At 47.8% G+C, this 22,169-nt stretch overlaps 2 protein-coding genes across 3 annotated transcripts in view; one reads left to right on the plus strand and one right to left on the minus strand.

The window, feature by feature from the left end:
* Positions 1-22,169, minus strand: part of LOC119386464 (tRNA (uracil-5-)-methyltransferase homolog B) — a 100,383-nt gene that overhangs the window by 3,479 nt on the left and 74,735 nt on the right. For both annotated transcript variants that reach the window (XM_049413145.1, XM_049413144.1), the window contains one exon: positions 21,741-21,840. In XM_049413145.1, coding sequence (XP_049269102.1) covers positions 21,741-21,840 — 100 coding nt within the window. The remainder of the gene's footprint in view (positions 1-21,740; positions 21,841-22,169) is intronic.
* Positions 7,778-9,651, plus strand: LOC125757570 (uncharacterized). Its single transcript, XM_049413146.1, has one exon. The coding sequence runs from the start codon at positions 8,497-8,499 to the stop codon at positions 9,649-9,651; it is 1,155 nt and encodes a 384-aa protein (XP_049269103.1). The 5' UTR covers positions 7,778-8,496.

Consider the following 22,169-nt stretch of genomic DNA (forward strand, 5'->3'; position numbering starts at 1 on the left):
TAGAGCTACTCGCCACAGGATGTGTTTAACGCTGAGAAGACAGCGTTATTTTTCAAGTTGCAGCCAGACAAGACGGTCACCTAGAACGGAGACAGCTGTGCCGGCGGCAAGCGCAGCAAAGAGTGTGTCACTGTTCTGGTCGCCGCAAATATGACCGGTACGGAAAAGGTCCCCCTTTCTGTGATTGGCAAAGCGCACAAGCCACGGTGCTTCAAAAACATTCGGTCACTCCCGACAGATTACGCCGCAAACAAGAAAGCCTGGTACTGTGTGAAGACTAATTCGAAATGGTCGCCGCAGTCCGGTCCGCAGACTTAGGGGGACCCAGTGCCCTGAGGCCAACAGTGTAGAGAAGGACGATTTCCAAGGGGCACCAATATTCAAGATGCGTAGAGTCCGTGTGAGAAGAAATCGACGTAAGCACGAGGGCCAAACTAATTCAGGCATAGGGTATATAAATATGCAGGATGGCAGGAATAGGTTGAAGTGGGGAGAGATAGAAGAGCAGCTGAGGCAGGAGGAACTGATGGTATATGGGTTTGTAGAGACGCATCTTAGAGACATGGAGCGACCACCTAGTAATCCGGACTACGCATGGGAATATTGCAATAGAACCGAAGGCAGCAGAAAGGGGGGTCGAATCGGGGCACTTATTTATAGGCACCGTGCATACGTTAGGAATCGCGCGCAGCCTCCAGCGCCACAGCGGCAAACTTGATGGGATATGGGAGCAGACGACGCAAGCGGCAGCAAGCCTCTGCGCCGTGTTCTGCTGCTTTGCTCGACGCGTTTTCGTTTCCGTTCGCTTTCAAAAGACGTTAAATTGTTAGCAAATGCCACAGACGTACCCTAGATGTTAGGGGGTATGCTTCTTTTCGCCAGACCTCGTGCACCTTCAGGCGAACGCGGCAGCATAAAATGCATGAGGAGGGGAAGACGACACGGAGGCTACGGGCTCGTTGAGCGAAACTGCGCGCCGCTTCGTTCACTAAACGATTACAGCTTGTCACCCTCAGGCTAACGTGGCAGCAGACTTGGCGGCTGCTTGAAAGAGACGACAACACAGGCGATTGCATTGCGTTCACTGCGCCGATTTCAACCAGTGCAGCCGAGCGGTCGACACAGCGGCTGTGAGCTAGCCATGGCACTGCAAAGCATGTCAATTATTATTACATTTGGGTTCAGAGAGCTACGTGCTATAGATGGTTTCTTCCAAGGAGCTAATCTAAATAAGGGCAGAGAGCTTCTCGATCGAAGCGAGGCTGGTGAGGCATGTTCACGGCTTCGGGGAAGAGACGTTGCACGGCGGATTGTCAGTCACGGGGAAGTGCGCACCACAGATGCGAATGAACGCGCCGGGAAGATCCGTGAAAATCGAGGTATGTCGCTTAAGTTTGCTTTTTCGTAGTTACAGGTCATGTAATGTTTTCTTATCACTTAAGGCAGGGACATCCGTGCGGCCAACTGGGAGTGCCGTGCCGGAGTCGCAGGAAAGTATAAAACCGCCGCGGCAGTTCCATTGTGCCTGAATAAAATTACTTCCGCATCAAAGACAAGCAAACCGCGATAATGGGGCTTTCCTTTAATTAAAAACATCTACCCGAAACACTCAACTGTGGCAATCACAAAAAAAAGAAAAAAAGTGAGCGAGTTTTTTTTTTTCTTCTCTCCTTTTGTCAGCTTCATTACAAATAATCTGGAGGAACTTCTGCCTCTACAGTTAGGGCAAAGAGCATTGACGTCGAGCATGTGCTGAGGTTTTTCGGCAGCACTGGGTGCACTTTGTCTGACGTGCTCCGGGCAGAGGCCAGCGACGCGGCATCGCAGTCCTACCTCATGCTCCTTCCTGCCTCTACTCAAACGCTGAGCTTGTTTGTTTTGAAACGGATTATTTGCTCATTTTTATGTAGGCTCTCAGGCAAGCTGCTGAGTATATACATGCAGTATGTCGAAGTGCCACATCAGGAAGTGGCCGAACTGTCAGCACGCATGGCATTAAACAGAAATGCTTCGGCAAATGAGCGTTTCTGCATAATTACTACGACAAAGGTGTGAAGTAATACCTTTTGACACTTCGTCTTGGCAATGAGTCTTCTGTGCGATGTACATATAGTGCACTTATTTAGGCTGGCACATTTTTTTTTCTTTTTTGTATCTCCAAGGCGCACAGGGTAATTGACATGCTAGGCAAACGTGCAGATTGCGTATGGTTTCTGATTGGAAACCAGTAAAATCGCGTACCTGGAGAATTTCTGTAGGTGTTACTGCACCCAACAGCGCAGCAATTCTTAGAGTTTGGCATAACCGACACAAAACGAACAGCCCGCGAGAAGGCCGCACGCCGTCATCGCGGAACCGTTGAGCGAGCAGGGCGAGCGGGTGAGAGTATCCCGTCAAGTCTGCGCTTGTTGCCGCTAGGGGCGCCTTCATTGGCGGCGGAGTTACGTCTGCACGGAGCCTATAAAGGTACGGGTTGGCAAAGGGTCAAGCAGGAGTGCAGGGAACATTTGTGGCTAAAGGGAAAAGTGGCAGGGCAGATGACGCTCCTTGGTTTTGTATACTTGTGGACAGGAGCAAAACCAAGAAATGGTGGAGTGCATAGCAAATGATATTGACGAACTAGGAAAAGAGTGCGAGATAATTACAGTGAAACCTCGGTGATACGATCACAGCTCATGGGAATTTCGGGGTGATACGAATTTTTCGTTGGTCCCGGCCAAGGCCCATTGGCCTGCAGTATAATGAAATACGGTTGTTGTGAACAGATTTTCACCCAGCGACGTTTGATACGAACGTACGCTACCGCCCAGATACGAAGAGGTGCTGTCGCGGAAGACGCGCCAAGCACGTGCGAGCACGGTAACGCAAGCGTGGGCATGTGCGCCGCACCGCCAAATCGTCAGTATCACGGTGTAAGAAAAACACTTTTCTTACGGTCAGAATAAACCTTCAGAGACGCGTCACGGCCTCCGAGATAGTGTGCGCGAATCTTTGAGGCTCCGTGTGCCTTCGCGTTTAGATTACAGATGACATTACCGCCATGCTTTTTTTTTTTTTTCTAACGCGTCGACGCGGGCTGCTGTCGTTGTACTGTGTTTACACGTGCCTGCCTCGTCCATCAGACATCCTACGAAAGGTGAACGAGGACCGAAAGAAGGCGAGGACGGTCTTGGCGAAGGAGTCAGGCCTCACAACGTCAACATGCGCGACCGTCGAGGTCGCACTGCGCGGGCACGGCCGTAAATCTCCCAAAAACATCCCCAACACCTCCGCGATAAGAAAATCATAACACAGGACCGTGGTTCTGTAATTTTCTGGCCTTGATCCATCGCGTCAAAGCGCTTCTTTTGTTATGAAGAATAAAAGGCAACCACCGACCAAGTAAATGTTTTAAAAAGAAAGAAACGACGTTTCGGCTTCCATACGGAAGCCTTGTTCACAATGAAGCGATGAACTCAAAAGCATCTAACTATACAGGTTTCAGTAAGTGACGTAAGCACCGCGCATAGCACGAGGGAAGGTTTCCAACATTACGATTCAGCGTCTGTTCAGTAGATTGTATCTCGAGGGACTCAAGATGCAGGCGTGACGTCCAGTTTCTTTCCTTCCCGATAATGCTCGCATTCAACCAGTCTATAGTGTGATTAGTCGTGTCCGCATGCTCCGCCAGTGCATTAGATGCCACTTTCTTGTTTTTCACATCGTTCTGATGCTGGCGCAGGCGCTGTCTGAAATTGCCGGTCTCCCCGATATAAACACTATCGCAGTCCGCACAAGGGATTTTATACACAACACCAGGAAAGGCTTCCTTCGGAAGTTTGTCCTTCCCACCAACAAGTGTGTGCCGTAACTTGCGTACAGGCACGTGGGCTACTTCGACGTCGTAGCTACGCAGAACGCGTGACAAAGACTCACTTATTCCGGGCACATAAGGAACAGCTGCGCGTTTTCTCTGTCGGACACTGGCAGGCTGTGAGGGAGCAGACATGCGATGTTCCAGCGCATTAACAAATGCTGGCGGGTAACCGCACGTCGAAAGGTCCTCCCGAACCATCTTTACATCGGCGTTCAGGTCTTCGGGATTCGTGCAAAGGCGATTTGCACGGCCTAACAAGGAGGCAACCACTGACCTCTTATGGGTGTCAGGGTGAACAGACTTGAAGTTCAGGTACCTGCCAGTGTGCGTGCCTTTTCGGTAGACAGAGAAAGATAGCGCTCCATTGGTCCTTTTAACAACAACGTCCAAAAGGGTAGCCTCTGGTTAGCCTCCATTTCCACGGTGAACTGAATGGCGGTAGATTGATTGTTGAGGTGTGCCGTGAATGCTTCTAAAGCAGAGCGCTCGATGACACAAAAACAATCATCAACATAGCGAAGGAAAATTCTTGGAGATGGGCTGAAAGAAGCGAGAGCCCGATTTTCCAGCCATTCCATGGTTAGGTTCGCAGCAGTCACCGAGACAGAGGCACCCATAGGTGCTCCGTGAACTTGCTTGTAGAAGACCTTGTCGAAGCTGAAGTAGGTGTTGGCAAGGCAAAAGCTGAGAAGCTTTCTCAAATCCGGGACATCGAAGGGAGACCTTTCGGCAAGATGCGGATCAGCATCAAGAGCAGCAGCACACGACTCAACGGCGAGATCAGTGGGAATGGAAGTGAACAAGGAGACCACGTCAAATGAAACCATCACCTCGTCTTCATCAAGGACCAAGGAGCCGACTTTTTCAACGAAATGGGCGGAGTTGCGCACGTGAGTGTTGCCTTGTCCAACTAGGTGTGATAGCATATGAAGGTAGCCGGATAGCTTGTGCAGGGGAGAACGGGTGAAGTCAACTATGGGCCGAAGAGGGACATCCGGTTTGTGAATTTTCGGCAGGCCATACAGAGCAGGGGCCGAGCCGTTGTGACAGAGAAGCGAGTAATAAAGGCCTTTGTGCTCAGGCGGAACAAAACGAAAGACGTCCGAAAGGAGCTTCTGTAGTTCCTTCTGTACCTTCAACGTAGGGTCACGTGTGAGCCGTATGTAAGTATCCTGGTCTTCCAAGTAAATCCAGCATCTTTCGTGTGTAGACGGCAGTATCCAGGACTACCGTGGCATTTCCCTTGTCAGCTGGGAGGATGACGATTTCACCGTTTTCCCGAAGCCGTTTTATAGCGCCGCGCTCATCAGCGGAAAGAGGGGAAGGAAACTTCCTTTGGCGCAACCGAGACAGCACCCCGACAACGCGGGTACGGGCTTCATCCCGGTGAGACTGATGAACTTGGTTGACAGCGTTTTCAGCAGCACAGATCACCCTTCTAACGTCCGACGCTGGTCCAGTATTGAAGTTCAAGCCAAGCTCGAGAACAGAGGACTCGGCAGGGTCCAGTCTGTACGTAGAAAGGTTGTGTACCGTCACTGTCGAGCCTTCAGGGCGACGCAGCTTGGTTGATCCCGAAAGTCGGGCAAGCTTGACTTCATGCGCATCCTCGGCTTCGAGGGAACGTAACTTGGCCTGGTGATCGGCGTAAAGCTGGATGCTAACAAAGTGGTCCGGGCAGTGGAACTCGAGGTGACGCCGAGCAAAAAACGCTTCGTTCTCAAGTTTCCGGATGTCGTCACGGCAATTATTAATCCTTGCTTGCAGCAGAAGTCTCTCGGCCTTTGCGACGACACTAAAGCCAAAACTGGAAGGTACTGGCCTGTTCAGGTGCAGCAAACGAGGAATGAGGCCTTTCCTCTTGCAGGTGAGGTTGAAATCCAGGTGAGATTTAAAAGCAGCCACACGGGTTGTCAGCGAAACGAAACGACGGATGTCGGTGATTAAAGATTGGCCATACGCCCGGCGAAGGTTGATGAAATCGAGAGTTCGACGGAAGCCTGTCTGGTCGGGATGAAACATGAAGAGTAAAAGGCAACCACCGACCAAGTAAATGTTTTAAAAAGAAAGAAACGACGTTTCGGCTTCCATACGGAAGCCTTGTTCACAATGAAGCCATGAACACCAAAAGCATCTAACTATACAGGTTTCAGTAAGTGACGTAAGCACCGCGCATAGCACAAGGGAAGGTTTCCAACATTACGATTCAGCGTCTGTTCAGTAGATTGTATCTCGAGGGACTCAAGATGCAGGCGTGACGTCCAGTTTCTTTCCTTCCCGATAATGCTCGCATTCAACCAGTCTATAGTGTGATTAGTCGTGTCCGCATGCTCCGCCAGTGCATTAGATGCCACTTTCTTGTTTTTCACATCGTTCTGATGCTGGCGCAGGCACTGTCTGAAATTGCCGGTCTCCCCGATATAAACACTATCGCAGTCCGCACAAGGGATTTTATACACAACACCAGGAAAGGCTTCCTTCGGAAGTTTGTCCTTCCCACCAACAAGTGTGTGCCGTAACTTGCGTACAGGCACGTGGGCTACTTCGACGTCGTAGCTACGCAGAACGCGTGACAAAGTCTCACTTATTCCGGGCACATAAGGAACAGCTGCGCGTTTTCTCTGTCGGACACTGGCAGGCTGTGAGGGAGCAGACATGCGATGTTCCACCGCATTAACAAATGCTGGCGGGTAACCGCACGTCGAATTGCAGCTTCTTTTGTTACTTTCGCTGCAGTACCCCGGCGTCAAGCAAAAAAGCATACTAAAATTTGGAAGGGGCTACTGCTGTCATGGGTCACAATGCACCTGGTTCATTAATGAAATACGCGTGTACGGGCTGTATATTTACGAGTGCTGGTATGATTGCAGACATCTAAAAACTTAACTGACAATCATTCAGGGTTCTTCCTGACGTTGCTGCGGCCCTGAAAAACAATAAATGAAAATGTACGCCAGCTTTCTTTTGTCGCATGCTAATTTTCCATGCTTTCTGGTGATACGAATTTCGGATGATACGAATATTTTTGGTGGTCCCGTGAGATTCGTATCACCGAGGTTTCACTGTATACTGGGAGATATGAACGCGCACATAGAGGATATGGATGGGTATACTGACTCAACAGGCAAAATGCTGATGAATATGTGTGAAAGGCATGATTTAATCATTTGCAACAGTACTGAGAAGTGTGAAGGGCAGATAAAATGGGAGGTAGGAGGGCTACAGTCGACGATAGATTACGCACTGATGTCACACAGTATGTATGATAGGCTAAGGGCAATGAACATAGATGAATATGGCTCCAGAAGCCTAGGTAGTGATCACAAACATATCAAGCTGAGTTTTGGAAGAGAAATGAAAATAGGAAGGGGGCAAGATGAGCAACCACAGGGGAACTTATTCAGAAAGGCAAATAGAAATAGCAACTAAACAAATTGAGAAAGTAATCATCGAGGATACTAAAACAGCATGGACGTACGCAAAACTAACTAGACTGTTTGAGCTAGAGCATGCTAAAGTACGAGCCAAGTCGACCAGGAAAAGGAGACACAAACCCAAGAGCTGGCGGGATGAGGAAGTTAAGAGGGCCATAGTAAGACGTCAGGAAGCCTCCAGAGAACACAGGCATGCTAAACAAAGGGGTGAACCGGAAGACGATGTCGAAAGAAAATGGGGTAACTTCTTAAGCTGTAGAAGGGAAGTATCCCATCTTATCAATGAAAATATTAGAAGAAAGGGGGCCCAGTGGTTGGCAGAAGTCAACAAGAAGGATAGAAAGGCAGCTGCAAAGTTCTGGAACCATCTTAACTCCCTGAGTAACAAGACAAGCCTAGAGCAGAGGTTTATAACTACAGCTCAAGATGTCAAGCTAGAAGGGGATGAGGCAATGAAATATATAAAAACAATGATGACAGAAAAATTTTAAAAAACAAGGAAGTGCCACAGGCACCCTAACAGACAAGGATAGAGCAAGTAGCGCAGTGGCTCCACTTGGACAACGAGAGTGAGAAAGGGCAGAGAAGAGAGTTCCTAGTAGCACATCAACAGGCCCTGACGGCATCCCAATTATGCTCATAAAGAAATTGGGTCTAAAGTCTAAGCAAACATTAAGAAAGGCAGTGAGCAAAACAATAATGGATGGTGAAGTCCCCGATGGGTGGAAACTAAGCAGGATGAGCATGATCTATAAAGGAAAGGGGGAAAAAGCTGATATAAACAACTACCACCCTATAACAGTGACATCAGTGGTTTACAGGCTGGTGATGCAAATTATAAAGGAAAGACTGCAGGCATGGGTGGAGAATGAGGGGGTGCTGGGGGAACTGCAAAACGGGTTCCAGAAACAAAGGAGGTTGGAGGACAATCTGTTCTCATTGACGCAGTGCATTGGAATTGCAGAAAAAGAACACAGACCCCTGTGGCTGGCATTTCTGGATATCAAGGGAGCCTATGATAGTGTGATTTAAGAGGACTTGTGGAAAATACTGGACACACTAGATGTGGAAGATGGAATAACTAATCTCTTAAAGGATATTTATAATGGTAACAAGGTAGTTATAAAATGGGAAAAGCAGGTATCCAAGCCTATAGAGATACAACGAGGGCTTAGACAGGGGCGTCCCCTGTCACCCTTGTTATTTATGCTGTACCTAAGAGGATTAGAAGCCAAATTAGAAGGGAGTGGACTTGGCTTCAGCCTCTCTTTTGTCAAGCAAGGAAAACACATTGAACAGTCATTACCAGCATGGATGTATGCAGATGATATAGTATTAATGGCAGACAATAAGGAAGATTTGCAGGGATTCATAGCCATCTGCGGTAATGAGGGAGATAGGTTAAATTTGAAGTTCAGTAAGGAAAAATCGGCAGTCATGATTTTTAATGATAACCAAGACAGTAAGCATAGGATACAGGAGGTCGCACTGGAAATAGTCGATAAATACAAATATCTTGGTGTATGGATAAGCAACGGGGCTGAGTATCTAAGGGAACACGAAAGATATGTGGCGACTAAAGGTAACAGGAATGCAGCTGTAGTGAAAAATAGGGCACTGTGGAATTGCAGTAGGTATGATGTTGTGAGAGGGATCTGGAAAGGAGTCATGGTTCCTGGTCTGACGTTCGGCAATGCAGTCTTGTGTATGAGATCAGAGGTTCAAGCAAAATTAGAAGTTAAGCAACGTGGCATAGGTAGGCTGGCTTTGGGAGCACATGGAAATACACCAAATCAGGGGGTACAAGGTGACATGGGATGGACATCATTTGAGAGCAGGGAGGCTAGCAGCAAGATAAAATTTGACGAGCGATTGAGAGAAATGGGGGAGGAGCGTTGGGCTAGGAAAGTTTTGAGCTACTTGTACATGAGGAATGTCGATACAAAATGGAGGAAGCGGACCAGAAAATTGACAAGTAAATACTTAGAAAACGGCAGGAGATCGAACCAAAGGGAACTATCGGTTAAGAAGAAGGTGAAAGAAACTGAGAGGGACCTGTGGAAAATAGGGACGAGTATGAAATCAGCACTGGAGACCTACCGAACTTTCAAGCAGGAAATTGCGAAGGAAAAGATCTACAATAATTCTCGAGGTAGTTCTCTGCTGTTTGAGGCCAGGACGGGAGTATTGCGGACCAAGACGTACCGAGCCAAATACGAAGGAACAGACACGTTATGTAGTGCGTGTGGAGAGGAGGAGGGAACGGCTGAACACTTGATACTGGTCTGTAAAGAGCTTCACCCTACAGTTCAAGAAAATGGCGCAGAATTGCTCAAAGCATTGGGGTTTAGGGACAGTTAAGGTAAAATAGACTTTAAGCGGGTAGAAATAACCAGGAGGAGGTTACCTGATTGGCGGCTACAATCGAGGCGCGAGTGAAGATTCCTTCACCTACATAGTGCTAGTACTTAACTTATTACGGCTAGGTGGCGTGAGCCGCCGCCCGATCTAAAGGGTACAGCCTTATCCATCCATCCATCCTGGATGACAGGTGACCTATTCAGGAAGTGGCTATTGAAATTCGACAGGCGAATGGAACTGGGCGGCAGACGCGTTCTTCTTGTCGTCGACAACTGTTCAGCGCACAAAGCTGACGTTGCGCTGAGAGCAACAGAGTTAGTGTTCCTTCCAGCAAAGACGACTGCGGCCCTACAGCCAATGGACCAGGGTGTGATAAGGAATATCAAGTGCTTTTATAGGTGTCACATGCCGGAGAGAATGATTTTGTGCGCGGGCGACAGGAAGGACTTCGGCATTACGCTGCTCACTGCCATGCACATGTTGGTGCACGTATGGGAACAGGTGACGGCGACCACAATCGCAAACTGTTTCCGCCACAGTGGATTTGCAGCCGGAAGTGTGCAGGATAGTTGTGACGTCGGGGTGGATGGGGCTGAGGAGCTCATGCCAGTGGCATTGCGCGGCACTCTTCAGGGCGTAAGTTTTGCCAATTATGTTGACGTTGACACCTGTGCATTGGTGTGTGGTGCCCTGACTGATGAGGACATTATCGCTCGAGTAGCCGGTGCGCAGCCTGTATCCTTCACCACTGACCTGGGTGTTTTCTTCATTCTCGCCGGTGACATTCGATTTCTTGGGCTCGTTCTTCCCGTCTGTCTTGCCCTCTGTGCTTGCGGTGCCAGATGCACCGTGTGGACACCATGAACTTGTCACTCATCATGCTCATCGGGAGTTCACGACTGCTGTGAGTCACTGGCATTGTCACCAAGTGCAGTGGCAGGCTGAGCCCTTCGCTGACGCTGCAGCACCCCAGAAGGCATGGCTGACCTGGAGACAAGTGGCATAACTCGAGACACCTGGATGCTTGCACTGTTCTTCACCGCTAGGTTGCCTAGAGAAAGCCCAGGCGGCAGTTAACTGCGAGTAGCAGTCCTTCCCGAAACGTGACCGGGGCTCCACGCGGGGCACCAATGCGAGGACCAGTGTGGGGACAACCGCATCTCCACAGTCAGTCCACGGCTGCCTGCACGGGAGTGCATGGCAGAGCCCGGCTGAGCACCAACCATGGCGCCACACACAAACTTCGCTTCCTTTTAAAGACGATAGTCTTTCTTGGGATACTTGAACGCAGAAACTTTGGTCTTTCTGTTCGTCTGTCTTTCTGTATGTCACACGATTCAACCGCTCGGCCAAAGTTTAAGCACTTGCAGAACGCCCAGCCATCTTGAACTGGTAGCTGCGTTCATACTTGCGAACATTTTCGATCAAAAAGCAAATATTACGTATATCTGAGGTGCAACATCAATACGTAAGTATTAGGTGATGTGTTCCTGTACTAGAAAATACGTAGATAGGTAATCCTAAATACCCTAGTGTTTCTTAGGCTGCGCTGAAAATGCGACGCCGTGCACGAAAAGACATTCGAGCACAGTGCTCGAATGTCTTTTGTAGGTGTGCACAGTGCGGTGAGCACAGTGGTGAGCACAATGTAGGTGAGCACAGTGCCACAGCTTTCGAGTTCATTGCATCTGGTAAATTCTCCCAGGAAGCTTTTCTTGGGTACAGCAATTCTTTTTGTGAAAGAAATTTCACACACTCGGCATTTTTTGTAATGGCCACTCTAAGTGAACTGTGTGCGTATGTGAAATTTTGTTTTGGGAGTGGTAACAATGGCACTGTGACCGGACACATGTAAAAACCTAGTAAATGTGTGTCGCTTTGGAGCATTTCCTTCAATGCACGGCCTGTTTTCATTCGACCATCTCTTTGCTCGATTGTCAAAATTCGAAGCAGAAATTTGTCACCGACCCTTCTCATCTCCCGACATTCTGTTAAAATTCACTGAACTGAGCTCCAAGCTATACCAGATAACTTATCCAACTCTTTAGTGGTCCGTCGTCGGTGTTCAAGCATAAATGCACACAACTGATCTTTTCGTCCGCTCGTTAAGTTGATGGACGTCCACAATGTGGTTCCTCAGGAAGCGACATTGTCCCCTTTTTCAAAGAGAGAAAATCACTCATACCCTTCCCATCGCAGCATCCTTGTAATACCACAGTAGTTGCCAAGTCAATTTGCCGGAGCACAAAACAAAATTTCTCAGATACCTGCTGTTCACTTCAATCCGCCATCACGAAAATAACACCGAGCGCACGAAACTGCTTGCCCGAAAAAAAAATCGCCGTACCCAGAGAAAAGCTTCCTGGGAGAATCCACTGGATGCAATGACCTCGAAAGGTGTGGCACGATGCTCGCTTAGTGGGAGAACTGCATACTACGCAGCGCCAGTCCAGTTACTTTTGGTACCCCCTCGTATATACCACTCTAGGGTCACATTCACATTCCAATGGGTCTTTCACACAAACTTGTTGGCTTCGTTTGTGTTAGGGCACGTGTGTGATCTGCAGGTCGTAATTCTTTAAAATTCTTGCAGGCATACTGCTTGTGCCGACTCATCAGTGATTGTACAGACTCATAATACAGTTTGCGAATGATGAGTCTGTCTGGTTTCAGGAGGCTCTGCGAAGTGGCTTTCTTGCAGTGAAGTAGTTGGCGAGGGTAGCTCTTACCTGCGAAGTCATGTTTTTGTGATTTTTCTTTAACTGCCACCTTTGTGTGGATTTGTTTGAACAAAGACAGAATACATGTTTGAATAAAGTAGCTGGCACAGAGTGTCTGAGGTCCATGGGATGCATTGAGGCAAAACCGAGGTACTTGCCCAATCGGGTGGGCTTTCTACACTACATGGTTGTACAGCAACTGCCAGAAGAGCGTCGAACAAGGGCGTCAATAATTACAATATGTCCATTGCTTTCTTTTCAATAGAGCACTCACTAGCGTTCAGGTAGTTCAGAACTGTTGCACTTTGGAGCTGTAGATCGTGCAGAAATAGTCGCCAGCATAACAAGGAAATATCTTTAGAGTATGGTAGCCAGAGCTTTGCTCTCTATGACTTCCAAGGCTGTACTGAAAACTTGTATGTTGTAGTACCCATTAAGCACAAAGTTAGTGCTCGATCGTAGAGATGAATTTTTGCTAAGCACCTGTTTCTAGCATTGCACGGTGAAATCTGTTGGTACTGATGTGAACATCAATTTTACGGCAAGGAAAACAAGCCAATCTTTGTTGTCCAAGGCCATTTTTTTCAGAATGTGGATAGTGTTCCGAGCCGATGAGGTTAGAAAAGCCCTTCAAGGCAAGTCCTGTCGAAAAGCAACTGGAATAGACAGCATAGCAACTGACTTAGTCAAAGATAAAGAAGATTTTATATTTGAGTAGCTTGCAATACTCTACACATTATGCGTAAGAAATTTAAATGTTTGAGTGAGTGAAAGAAAGTGCCATTATTTTACGAATACACAAAAAGGAAGACGTAAAATACTTGAACTAAAGACCAATCAGCATACTTTCAGCATTGCACAAAACATCCACAAATATAATTTCGTACAGGATAAAAGCCACGCTTGTATCATCCGAGGGAGCAAGCTGGCTTGAGGAAAGCTCGTTAATTCGAATTCCACGGGGACGCCTAGCAATTTCGAATTAAACAAGGTTGCGCACCAGCTACTCGAGCAATAATGTCCTCATCAGTCAGGGCATCAGACACCGATGCACTGGTGTCAACTTCAACATAATCGGCAAAACTTACGCCCTGAAGAGTGCCGCGCAATGCCACTGGCATGAGCTCCTCAGCCCCATCCACCCCGACGTCACAACTATCCTGCACACTTCCAGCTGCAAATCCACTGTGGTGGAAACAGTTTGCGATTGTGGTCGCCGTCACCTGTTCCCATATGTGCACCAACATGTGCATGGCAGTGAGCAGCGTAATGCCAAAGTCCTTCCTGTCGCCCGTGCACAAAAACATTCTCTCCAGCACGTGACACCTATAAAAGCACTTGATATTCCTTATCACACCCTGGTCCATTGGCTGTAGGGCCGCAGTCGTCTTTGCTGGAAGGAACACTAACTCTGTTGCTCTCAGCTCAATGTCGACTTTGTGCGCTGAACAGTTGTCGACGACAAGAAGAACGCGTCTGCCGCCCAGTTCCATTCGCCTGTCGAATTTCAATAGCCACTTCCTGAATAGGTCACCTGTCATCCAGGCTTTCTTGTTTGCGGCGTATTCTGTCGGGAGTGACCGAATGTTTTTGAAGCACCGTGGCTTGTGCGCTTTGCCATTCACAAAAAGGGGGACCTTTTCCGTACAGGTCATATCTGCGGCGACCAGAACAGTGACACGCTCTTTGCTGCGCTTGCTGCCGGCACAGCTGTCTCCCTTGTAGGTGACCGTCTTGTCTGGCTGCAACTTGAAAAATAACGCTGTCTTCTCAGCGTTAAACACATCCTGTGGCGAGTAGCTCTACAAGTACTGCTGCAGCGTGTCGCTTCTCCAACTAGCGCATGTTTCAGCGTCCACTTCGTGCGGAATATGAGATTGTGCCGCTCCCCGAAACGATGAAACCATCCTTTGGAGGCGACAAAGTCTTCAATGTCCAAGCGCAGGGCGAAATCGGCTGCCTTGGCCACGATGATAGGGCCGCTCAATGCGATACTGTGGGCTCTCATTTCTTTAACCCAGATAACCAAAGCTGACTCCAGTTCCGGGAATTTCGCTGTCCTTAGCCTTTTCCGATTGGCGCCAAAATCCTCGGCTTCACAGGCGTTTTCAATGGCCGTCCTGTTCCGTATGTATGTTGACAACGTGCTCGGAGGTATGCCGTGCTTCCTTGCAATTTCATGTTTTCTCGACTTCCCTTGGTCTACCTCTCGCAAAATCTCCACCTTCTCCTTGATAGTCTTCGCACAGTACTTGCCCCGTGGCATCTTGCAACTTTGATGCGGAATAAGACGACGTTGACGGCGTGAACAAACAACGCACTCAAAGAACAAAGTGACACCGCCGGGTGCGGCCTAGGACTATTCGCCACTTCGCTGCCTCAGCGTCCCGCGTATAACAAGTGGCGCCAGGCGCTGAGATAGCGGGAGGGCGACGGAACAAAATTGCTCCCGTGATTTCGGAGGCCATACTTTGCTCGGAGGCCACCTGAAGCACCGAGCATCAAAGCTCGAAGAAACCGGTCGTGCTACCTATCATTCGACTGTAAAAGCTTCCACTGGTGTTTGACGACGACGACGCTCGGCGGCGCGCGCTTCAAATTATTCGTAGAGGCGGCAATTTCTGTTCGAATTAACGAGTCGTTTTACACATAGTCTCCTATGCACTGTGGACCTGCCGCTGCGGCGACCATTTCGAATTATCCAAAATTTCGAATTAACGAGGTGTGAATTACCGAGCTTTCACTGTAATACAAACATGCTCATCAGTAACACTACTAGCCCAGAAATGGTAGCATGGTTTTCAATATCGACTGCGTAATGTCTCAAAGTTTTTGAGGCAGAACAGAGCTTATCTCACGAGTCCAGAGTCCATCTTGTCGTCGGCCTACGGTCTGCTGACTCAAGTCTAAGCTTGGAGGAACTGGAATTTGTTCGTGGGGACCCCTTGGTCGTTGCGGCAGGCTTTTTCGTGCTCAATGTGCCTAAGAACCTTTTCCTCTCATTTTTAAGGAGTCTGGTCATTTTAATGACCAGACTCCTCTCGTACATCCCTCAGAGAGCCAAAGCAATGCTTCATTATAATGCTGCCAAGCTGTCATACCACAACCCTTGCCATGGTCCCGCAGCCTCTTTTCACAGCCCCCGACTCCGCCCGTATGTGGCGCCTACCCAATCCCAACTCGTTGTGCAACATGCCTTCTCGTCAGTCAACCTGTGTCGGCCCAAGAAACGCCGCAATAGCATGCATAGCACAAAACTCTCTCCCAAAACAAAGCAGATAAAGGCAAAGTCAGAATTGGGAGGGGGCAATGGGAAAGCTGTCCAACGACGTGAAAATAAATATGGGCAGCCAGGAATTTCGGCATTTAGACAGTGTCACCTCAAATGGTCAACACGCAATGTTATCTATTGGGCCTGGTGACTGGATAGGTCAGAGTTGGGCTTCAATACACATCGGAACCACATCTTCCTCGCCTTTCCTTGTAGTTGCTGCTATGCATCCCCTAACACTGCAGGCAGTCATGTGCAGATGATGCTAACAGGGTGGTTAGCCCAATGGCATCACACAGGGTGGCAGTGGCTGGACGGAACAAAGTCAACATCCCGCTTCCCCATGCAACACCACTGAAAAGCACACGCTGTGCTCCACCGCTAGTGACCATACATCGGAGCCACCTCTCTCGTGGCCGTGCAGTGGGCTTTCCAAAAGCATCTAGGCAGCTCTCCTGCGAAATGCAGGCTTCAATGTCCCTGGTGTTCTCTGTTAGGCAGTCGGTTAAAGGGACTGACAACCGATATTTCTTGACCCAGTTTTTTTACAGTGCTACAAAAAGCTCCCCCTTGGTAGTGGTTAAACCTGCAGTGGTTGATTCTAAAAGCACGTGGATATCTTGTAAGCAGAATTTTTTTATTTGAGAAGCCACTACAGTCCCTCCTCCAGCAATGGTGACAGATGATAGCGATGTCGATAGCCCTACTTGCAAACTGTTCGTTACGCTCAATGTTCTGCTTTCACAGGAGTGAGTAAACTGAGGTTAACCACATTCATTTTGACATTTTCAACTGTTTTGAAATATAAAAAGCAGGTACTAGAATAAGTTTTCCAAACACTCGACGTCACATGAAGTCCCTTTCCTGCCTTGTGAGCCAGGCACTTCTGGTACTTCTCCAATTCGTCGGCAGGTGCTCTTAGGCTAACAACTTTCATGCTGCCACTCATGAGCATCGGATCATACTGCCATGCACGCTTCTTTTTCTATGTTTATGTAACCAGCCAGACTGTGCACCCAACAGGAGCAATAAGGCTTATCCTGGAACTAACCCGGCCACCAACGATAACACTGGAAGTTTTGATGCCTCGGGTATAAATGACGATGCCCTTTACTGCCGACCAGATTACCAACAGCCGACAATTATGATTGTCGCTATCAGTGTACAGTGTGTATTGCTTGTACTTTGACTTTTCATTTCCTGGGCACAAGTTCGCCCGAATAAAGCATCTCGTCTTTAGCAGCCTGACTGCTTCCTTCTTCACCGTCACGACCATGTGACAATATGTCACGTAAAGGCAGCGCCACTGTTCTGCTCAGTGCAAATGAAGGCATATCTGCACATTTTAAGTTAGAAAAGATTATAACAAAAAAAAAATTGTGCTGCATTTCAACACTAATATACAAACCATTAACCACGTACACCAGTAAAAGGTCACGTGATCGGGATAATATGCACCTTCGCTTTTTTTTTCCTGCGTGGGGCACCAACAGTCATTTTTCATGACTTTAGTGAAGAAATACAACTATAAACCCATGTTTAATGAGAAAAATGAGGTTTGCTTTAGCCAATATAATAAACAATCTTTCTTAGAGGCGTTATCTCAATTCGCGTTCTGAGCGGTTGTCTGTCCCTTTAAAGAACGCATAGCATCCCTCGTTTTCCTGGTTTGCTCGGCCAGTAGGGGTGTGCGAATATTCGAAAATTTCGAATAACGAATCGAATAGCATTCTATTCGATTCAGTACTCGAATCGAATAGTACATACTCGAAATACCGAATATTTTTCTAATAGTTTTCGAATAATTAGCACCGACGGGAGAACCCCAAAACAATTATACTTTGGAATAGTTAAAGGCCATTTTTCTTCTTTTAATCACTAAATTACCAGTATGCATGCAGCCCAAGCTTTTACGAAACTACCGACGCTATATTGATTACCGGATGAAGGCGTTTTTTTTTTTTATGAAAGCTCCATACTCACTCAGTTTTTACTATGCTGCCTCTGCATCGCATCAATCAGTTCCTGTCGTCATCTTGTAAGAACTGAAGGTGCATCTGCATTCAGCTTCATGAATAGCAATAGATGCAAGGGTTGTGTTTGCGTAAATTGTTCTTGCAGATACAGCTTTCAACACCAATGTCTACATGCCGAGGACCAGGTTGCGATGGCAGGTTTATGTGTTTCATTACCGCCTTAGCTGTATGCGTAGTCTTCGGTTCAAAATTGTTTAGATTTTATGTCTCAGTTTTATTTAAAAGCAGGCGACAAAGCATCTGCAGTCACTGCTTTATTTCAACCTACAGTACGAAAATATTTCGAAGGTTGTGGTCGCTGCTGTATACGAGCTTACCTCAGATTTCATAACTGTGGTATTTGGAGTCAGTTAAAAGTAAGCGCAACGCTCTTTGGTGAAAGTTCGTGAATATTTCTTTCAAAAAAAGAAAAAAAAAAACGCTGCGGAGTTCTAGGACTGTTTTGAGAATGGTTGTCTTACTATTCGAAAAGTATTCAATTAGTATTCGTATTCGATTCGGTGTCATCACTATTCGATTCGTATTCGATTCGGTTCCAAAATTCACTATTCGCACACCCCTATCGGCCAGCCTCTCTTGGGAAATCACAAGAAAAAGAACGAGGCAGGTGGTGAGGAGAACGACAACGGAAGCATTGACAGAAGTGGACCGGCCAAAGAAGGAGATGAAGAATTGTCACAGATTCAGATGGTTGTGGGTGATGGATGCAGACAGGAACGGCACGACACATTTATGAAACACGCATGGCACTAAAAAAATATACAAAAAAAACCCACCCATGACTGCAGATTCAAACTGAAACTACACACAAACCGCACTACTAACTAAACCGTCCTAATTAAAGTCGGGCAACTCTAGCCTTAGTGCTGTTCATGCTTCGGGCAGACCTTACTTGGTACAGCTGATTGGTTTCTCATCAATGTCTGGGATTGGTTGCATTGCGTCCTTGTCGGTGATCTCGACGCTCTTCACGAAGAGTCGCCCGTCATCGTGATCGCATGACGGCACTAATGTTGCAGAGGCCTCAGAGGTTAGGCCTAGCGGGGATCAGTGGTACCCGGTGCTCGGAGCCAACGTGGCCCACTGGGGACTGTCTTCGGTGGCTTGCTTCGAAGGGGGATTGCGCCAGGAACGCCCATGGTCGGTGTGCAATTGCCGAATCGCCGAGCAGCCTCACTCGAACAGGTTCGAGGTCTCCGGCCACCTCTCGGGACGCCTGCGTCACAGGCTGCCGAATCGAACTCCTGCCACCCCCCCGTCGACAGTGTGTTTGCTGGCGATGCAATGTTCCTGTGCCTAGCCCACGAAGACAATGCCCGTGCATCCTTCTCTTCCTTCATGGCTCGGTTCACGTGCCTCGAGCTCTCTGGAATTTTCCAAGTGTGCGCTCATGTCAATTCAACCACTTCTTCATCTGTTTGTCTCTGAAGGGCTCTTACTCGTGACAGGAATACGGCCCGTTCATTAACCTTATTTACCAAGGGAGGAAGACAAGAACGGCAAGTGGCATCTGTGAGGTGCGGATGAGCCATCTTTGCAGCGTTGTTCGATGGCGTAGACGTGGAGGAAGAATCGCACACTGCAGCACCCTTCCACACACTGCACATCTGCGGTGGAATCCTGTGAGTTGGCGACTGCACCTCACCTGCTGGTTCCACTTTCTTCAGCGAGGTTGGGGAAGTGGCCATCTTAGCCCGGCTATGGTACTAGTATCTTAGAAGACCTCGATGCCGGTCTGCTGTGCCTCTTCACGTCCTCGCTCGGTGCACCAGCTCTCAAGGTTTTCCCACTGGCAGTAGAGTCATTGCAGCAGGCTGCCGCGGGCCAGCACAATCACCTCTGCAGGGCGGCACGGGAATGCCACCAGAAGGGCGTCGTGGAAGAAGAAAAGGAAGCGAAGGCATAGGGCGAGGTGCGCGTGCCGTGGTCAGTGCTCGGTCGGCCACTCCTGGGTGTGGCAGCCACGGACTGACCGCAGACCGTGACTGTTGTCCCACGACTTCCTTGTTAGCCTGGCCACTTTCATACCTCCCATTCTTTTAACGAAGAAACCACTGACCTTTTCCTTTTTTCTTACCACCATGTTACCTCCTACGGCAAAATTTTCAACGCTCACTTTGCCACTTTGAGTTCTAGATGTCCGTTCTAAATTTTAATTATTCGGAGCTGTGCAGTGGGCTGCAGGGAAGTTTGAACTGGTACACTTCAACAGGTTAAATTTACCTGAGTATCTTACTAGGACTGTAACATAGGAATGACAGCTTATCATGTACAGCAAACGCTACAATACAGTTTACTAAATAGCATTCCCCAATATCGTGGCTCACTACATTAACACTTTCGTGACCGCACCTATTCCCATCGATAGTATGTTATCGATGACTTCAAGATCAAGTTTTGGCACTCTCTGAGCAGTTCTGGACAGCTAACGCAATACAAGGCATAAAATAACATGTTTCTTATCAGTTTTGTTTGCGAGTTTGTTTTTTCCACCGCGGGGAGATTTCTAAAGCTCGTTTGCAGTCGAGTAAGTGAGCGCTCGTTGTTTCAGACTTCGCGTCGACGCCGCTCACGGGTGCTCCACAGAAATGGCGAATTTCGACGGATTCCGATTAATATGAGCGGGAATCTCTGGATGATGGTAGCACCACAGACACGGAAGACGAAAGTGCGTCAAACCTACCCGGAAAGTCAGCAGCTATCCGCCGGTAAGTTTCGTCTTCTCCTCGGGTCGTTTTATCGCTGCCGCGCGTCGATGTAAACATATCCGGTGCGTTCTCAAAATAACAGCTCTTACCTGCAAGGTGTTAACTTCATTCGAGCGGGAGCATTTGGCGCCGGCTGCAGAAAGAGCGCAGTTCTCTCCGCGAAGACGGCGCGGAGTGGACTTTGACCCAACGCTCCGGTGTGCTGCGCGGCGGCGTCTTCATGTTACCTTCGCGTTGTTTTTTACCGCAGAAGTCGTCAGAGAGATACGCAACCACACAGATAAGTACGCGTGGATGCATACTTTCGAAAAGCCAACATACAGTGAGAGGGACCGATCCATGGAGGGAGGTTACTGAAGAGAAGATGAGCAAGTTCGTCTCACTCCATGTGTACATGGTAATCGTTCAAGTCCCCCGCTTGCGTTGGTGTTGGTGTCGACGACACATATTTCGAGGCCTTCGTCCACCGTCAGTGATGCCACGGAAAAGGTTCAAGGCTTCTTGAGTGTCTCTGATCTGAAGAAGACGGCCGTCGCATCCCACGAAAATCTTCACCACGTGTCTTCTCTATTGCAACGCATGAACAATTTTTCTACGCTATCTATGAACCCCGTCGGAACCTTTCAGTGGATGAGAAAATGGTGAAATGTTAAGGCCAGTAGGTATTCAGCAGTATATGAGCGAGAAAGAGGTCAAATGAGGGTACAATTATGGATTTTTGCAGATTTGGAACAGGCTACACTGTTCATTTCAACAAATACCCACAGGAAAATTGAAAAATACCATAACTGCAAACTATGCTAGGAAAGTTGAACAGAAAAAGTATTTTTTTTCCTGAAACATGCGCAGCCAGCCTTTGTTTCACCGCGTCGAGAACCTGCATCGTGCGGTGGCATGATAGGCACTAGTGCCTATATTCTTGTATTTATGTAAATAATCTTTGTACTTACAGAGCTTATATTTCCACTATTATTCTGCGAGGGCTTTGCGTTCAAAACTTATATTTCGATTTTTTTTAATGTTTAATCTTTGCAGAGTAGGATTGATGTTTTTATGAATCTTTCTTTCTTTTTGATGCATTTTCTTTGATAATTTTTTTATTATATCTGAAATAAATCCGTAGGTTGAAATTAATACTGCTAGAAAGACCAATTTTTCCTCTATCGTTTGATACCCTACACTTTAGCATCAAGGATATTCTGTGGCAGGAATAAAATATTTCCTGGACTAGCCAAAAACAACCAATTTTTCCGCGGTCACGGAAGTGTTAAGTGTGAAGGTGTGTCCCAAGCCCCAAACTTTACATCATGCTGTGCAATGTCGTCCACAGAGACACAATGCACCGATTACTCACTCGACAGCATTGTCCATGGCTACACCTTCTGGCTTACAGGATATGTAGACCAGGCGCTTGATTTGTTTGTACTCCCGTAGTGCTCGGATGGCACGTTTGTCTGGCAACACATGGGCAGACAAGAAGCAGCAGATTAGGATTTTGTTATTGCTGATGAAAAATGCAGGGTGTCGCTGGAGCCAACGTTTCAACAAGACCTCTTGTCGAAACGTTGGCGACACCCTGCGTTCAAGAATTATTCATCACTTCCAGCTTCCATCTTGCCCTGAACCACTGCCGATAACACACATAACTCTATGGGCAGCACTGAAACACTAGGAAGACAACACGTACACATACGTATAATGTTTACTCACCCAATCTGAGACATTACATTGCTTCTACACCACTATAATATCATGCTGGTTTAGCATGTGTGCATCATCTGTT

This window comes from Rhipicephalus sanguineus, chromosome 3 (assembly GCF_013339695.2).
Source record: "Rhipicephalus sanguineus isolate Rsan-2018 chromosome 3, BIME_Rsan_1.4, whole genome shotgun sequence".
Classification (NCBI taxonomy): Eukaryota; Metazoa; Arthropoda; class Arachnida; order Ixodida; family Ixodidae; genus Rhipicephalus; species Rhipicephalus sanguineus.

Bases quoted from the DNA above. Each gene is read 5' to 3' on its own strand.
- LOC125757570 (XM_049413146.1), top strand. From the start codon at position 8,497: ATGCTGTACCTAAGAGGATTAGAAGCCAAATTAGAAGGGAGTGGACTT.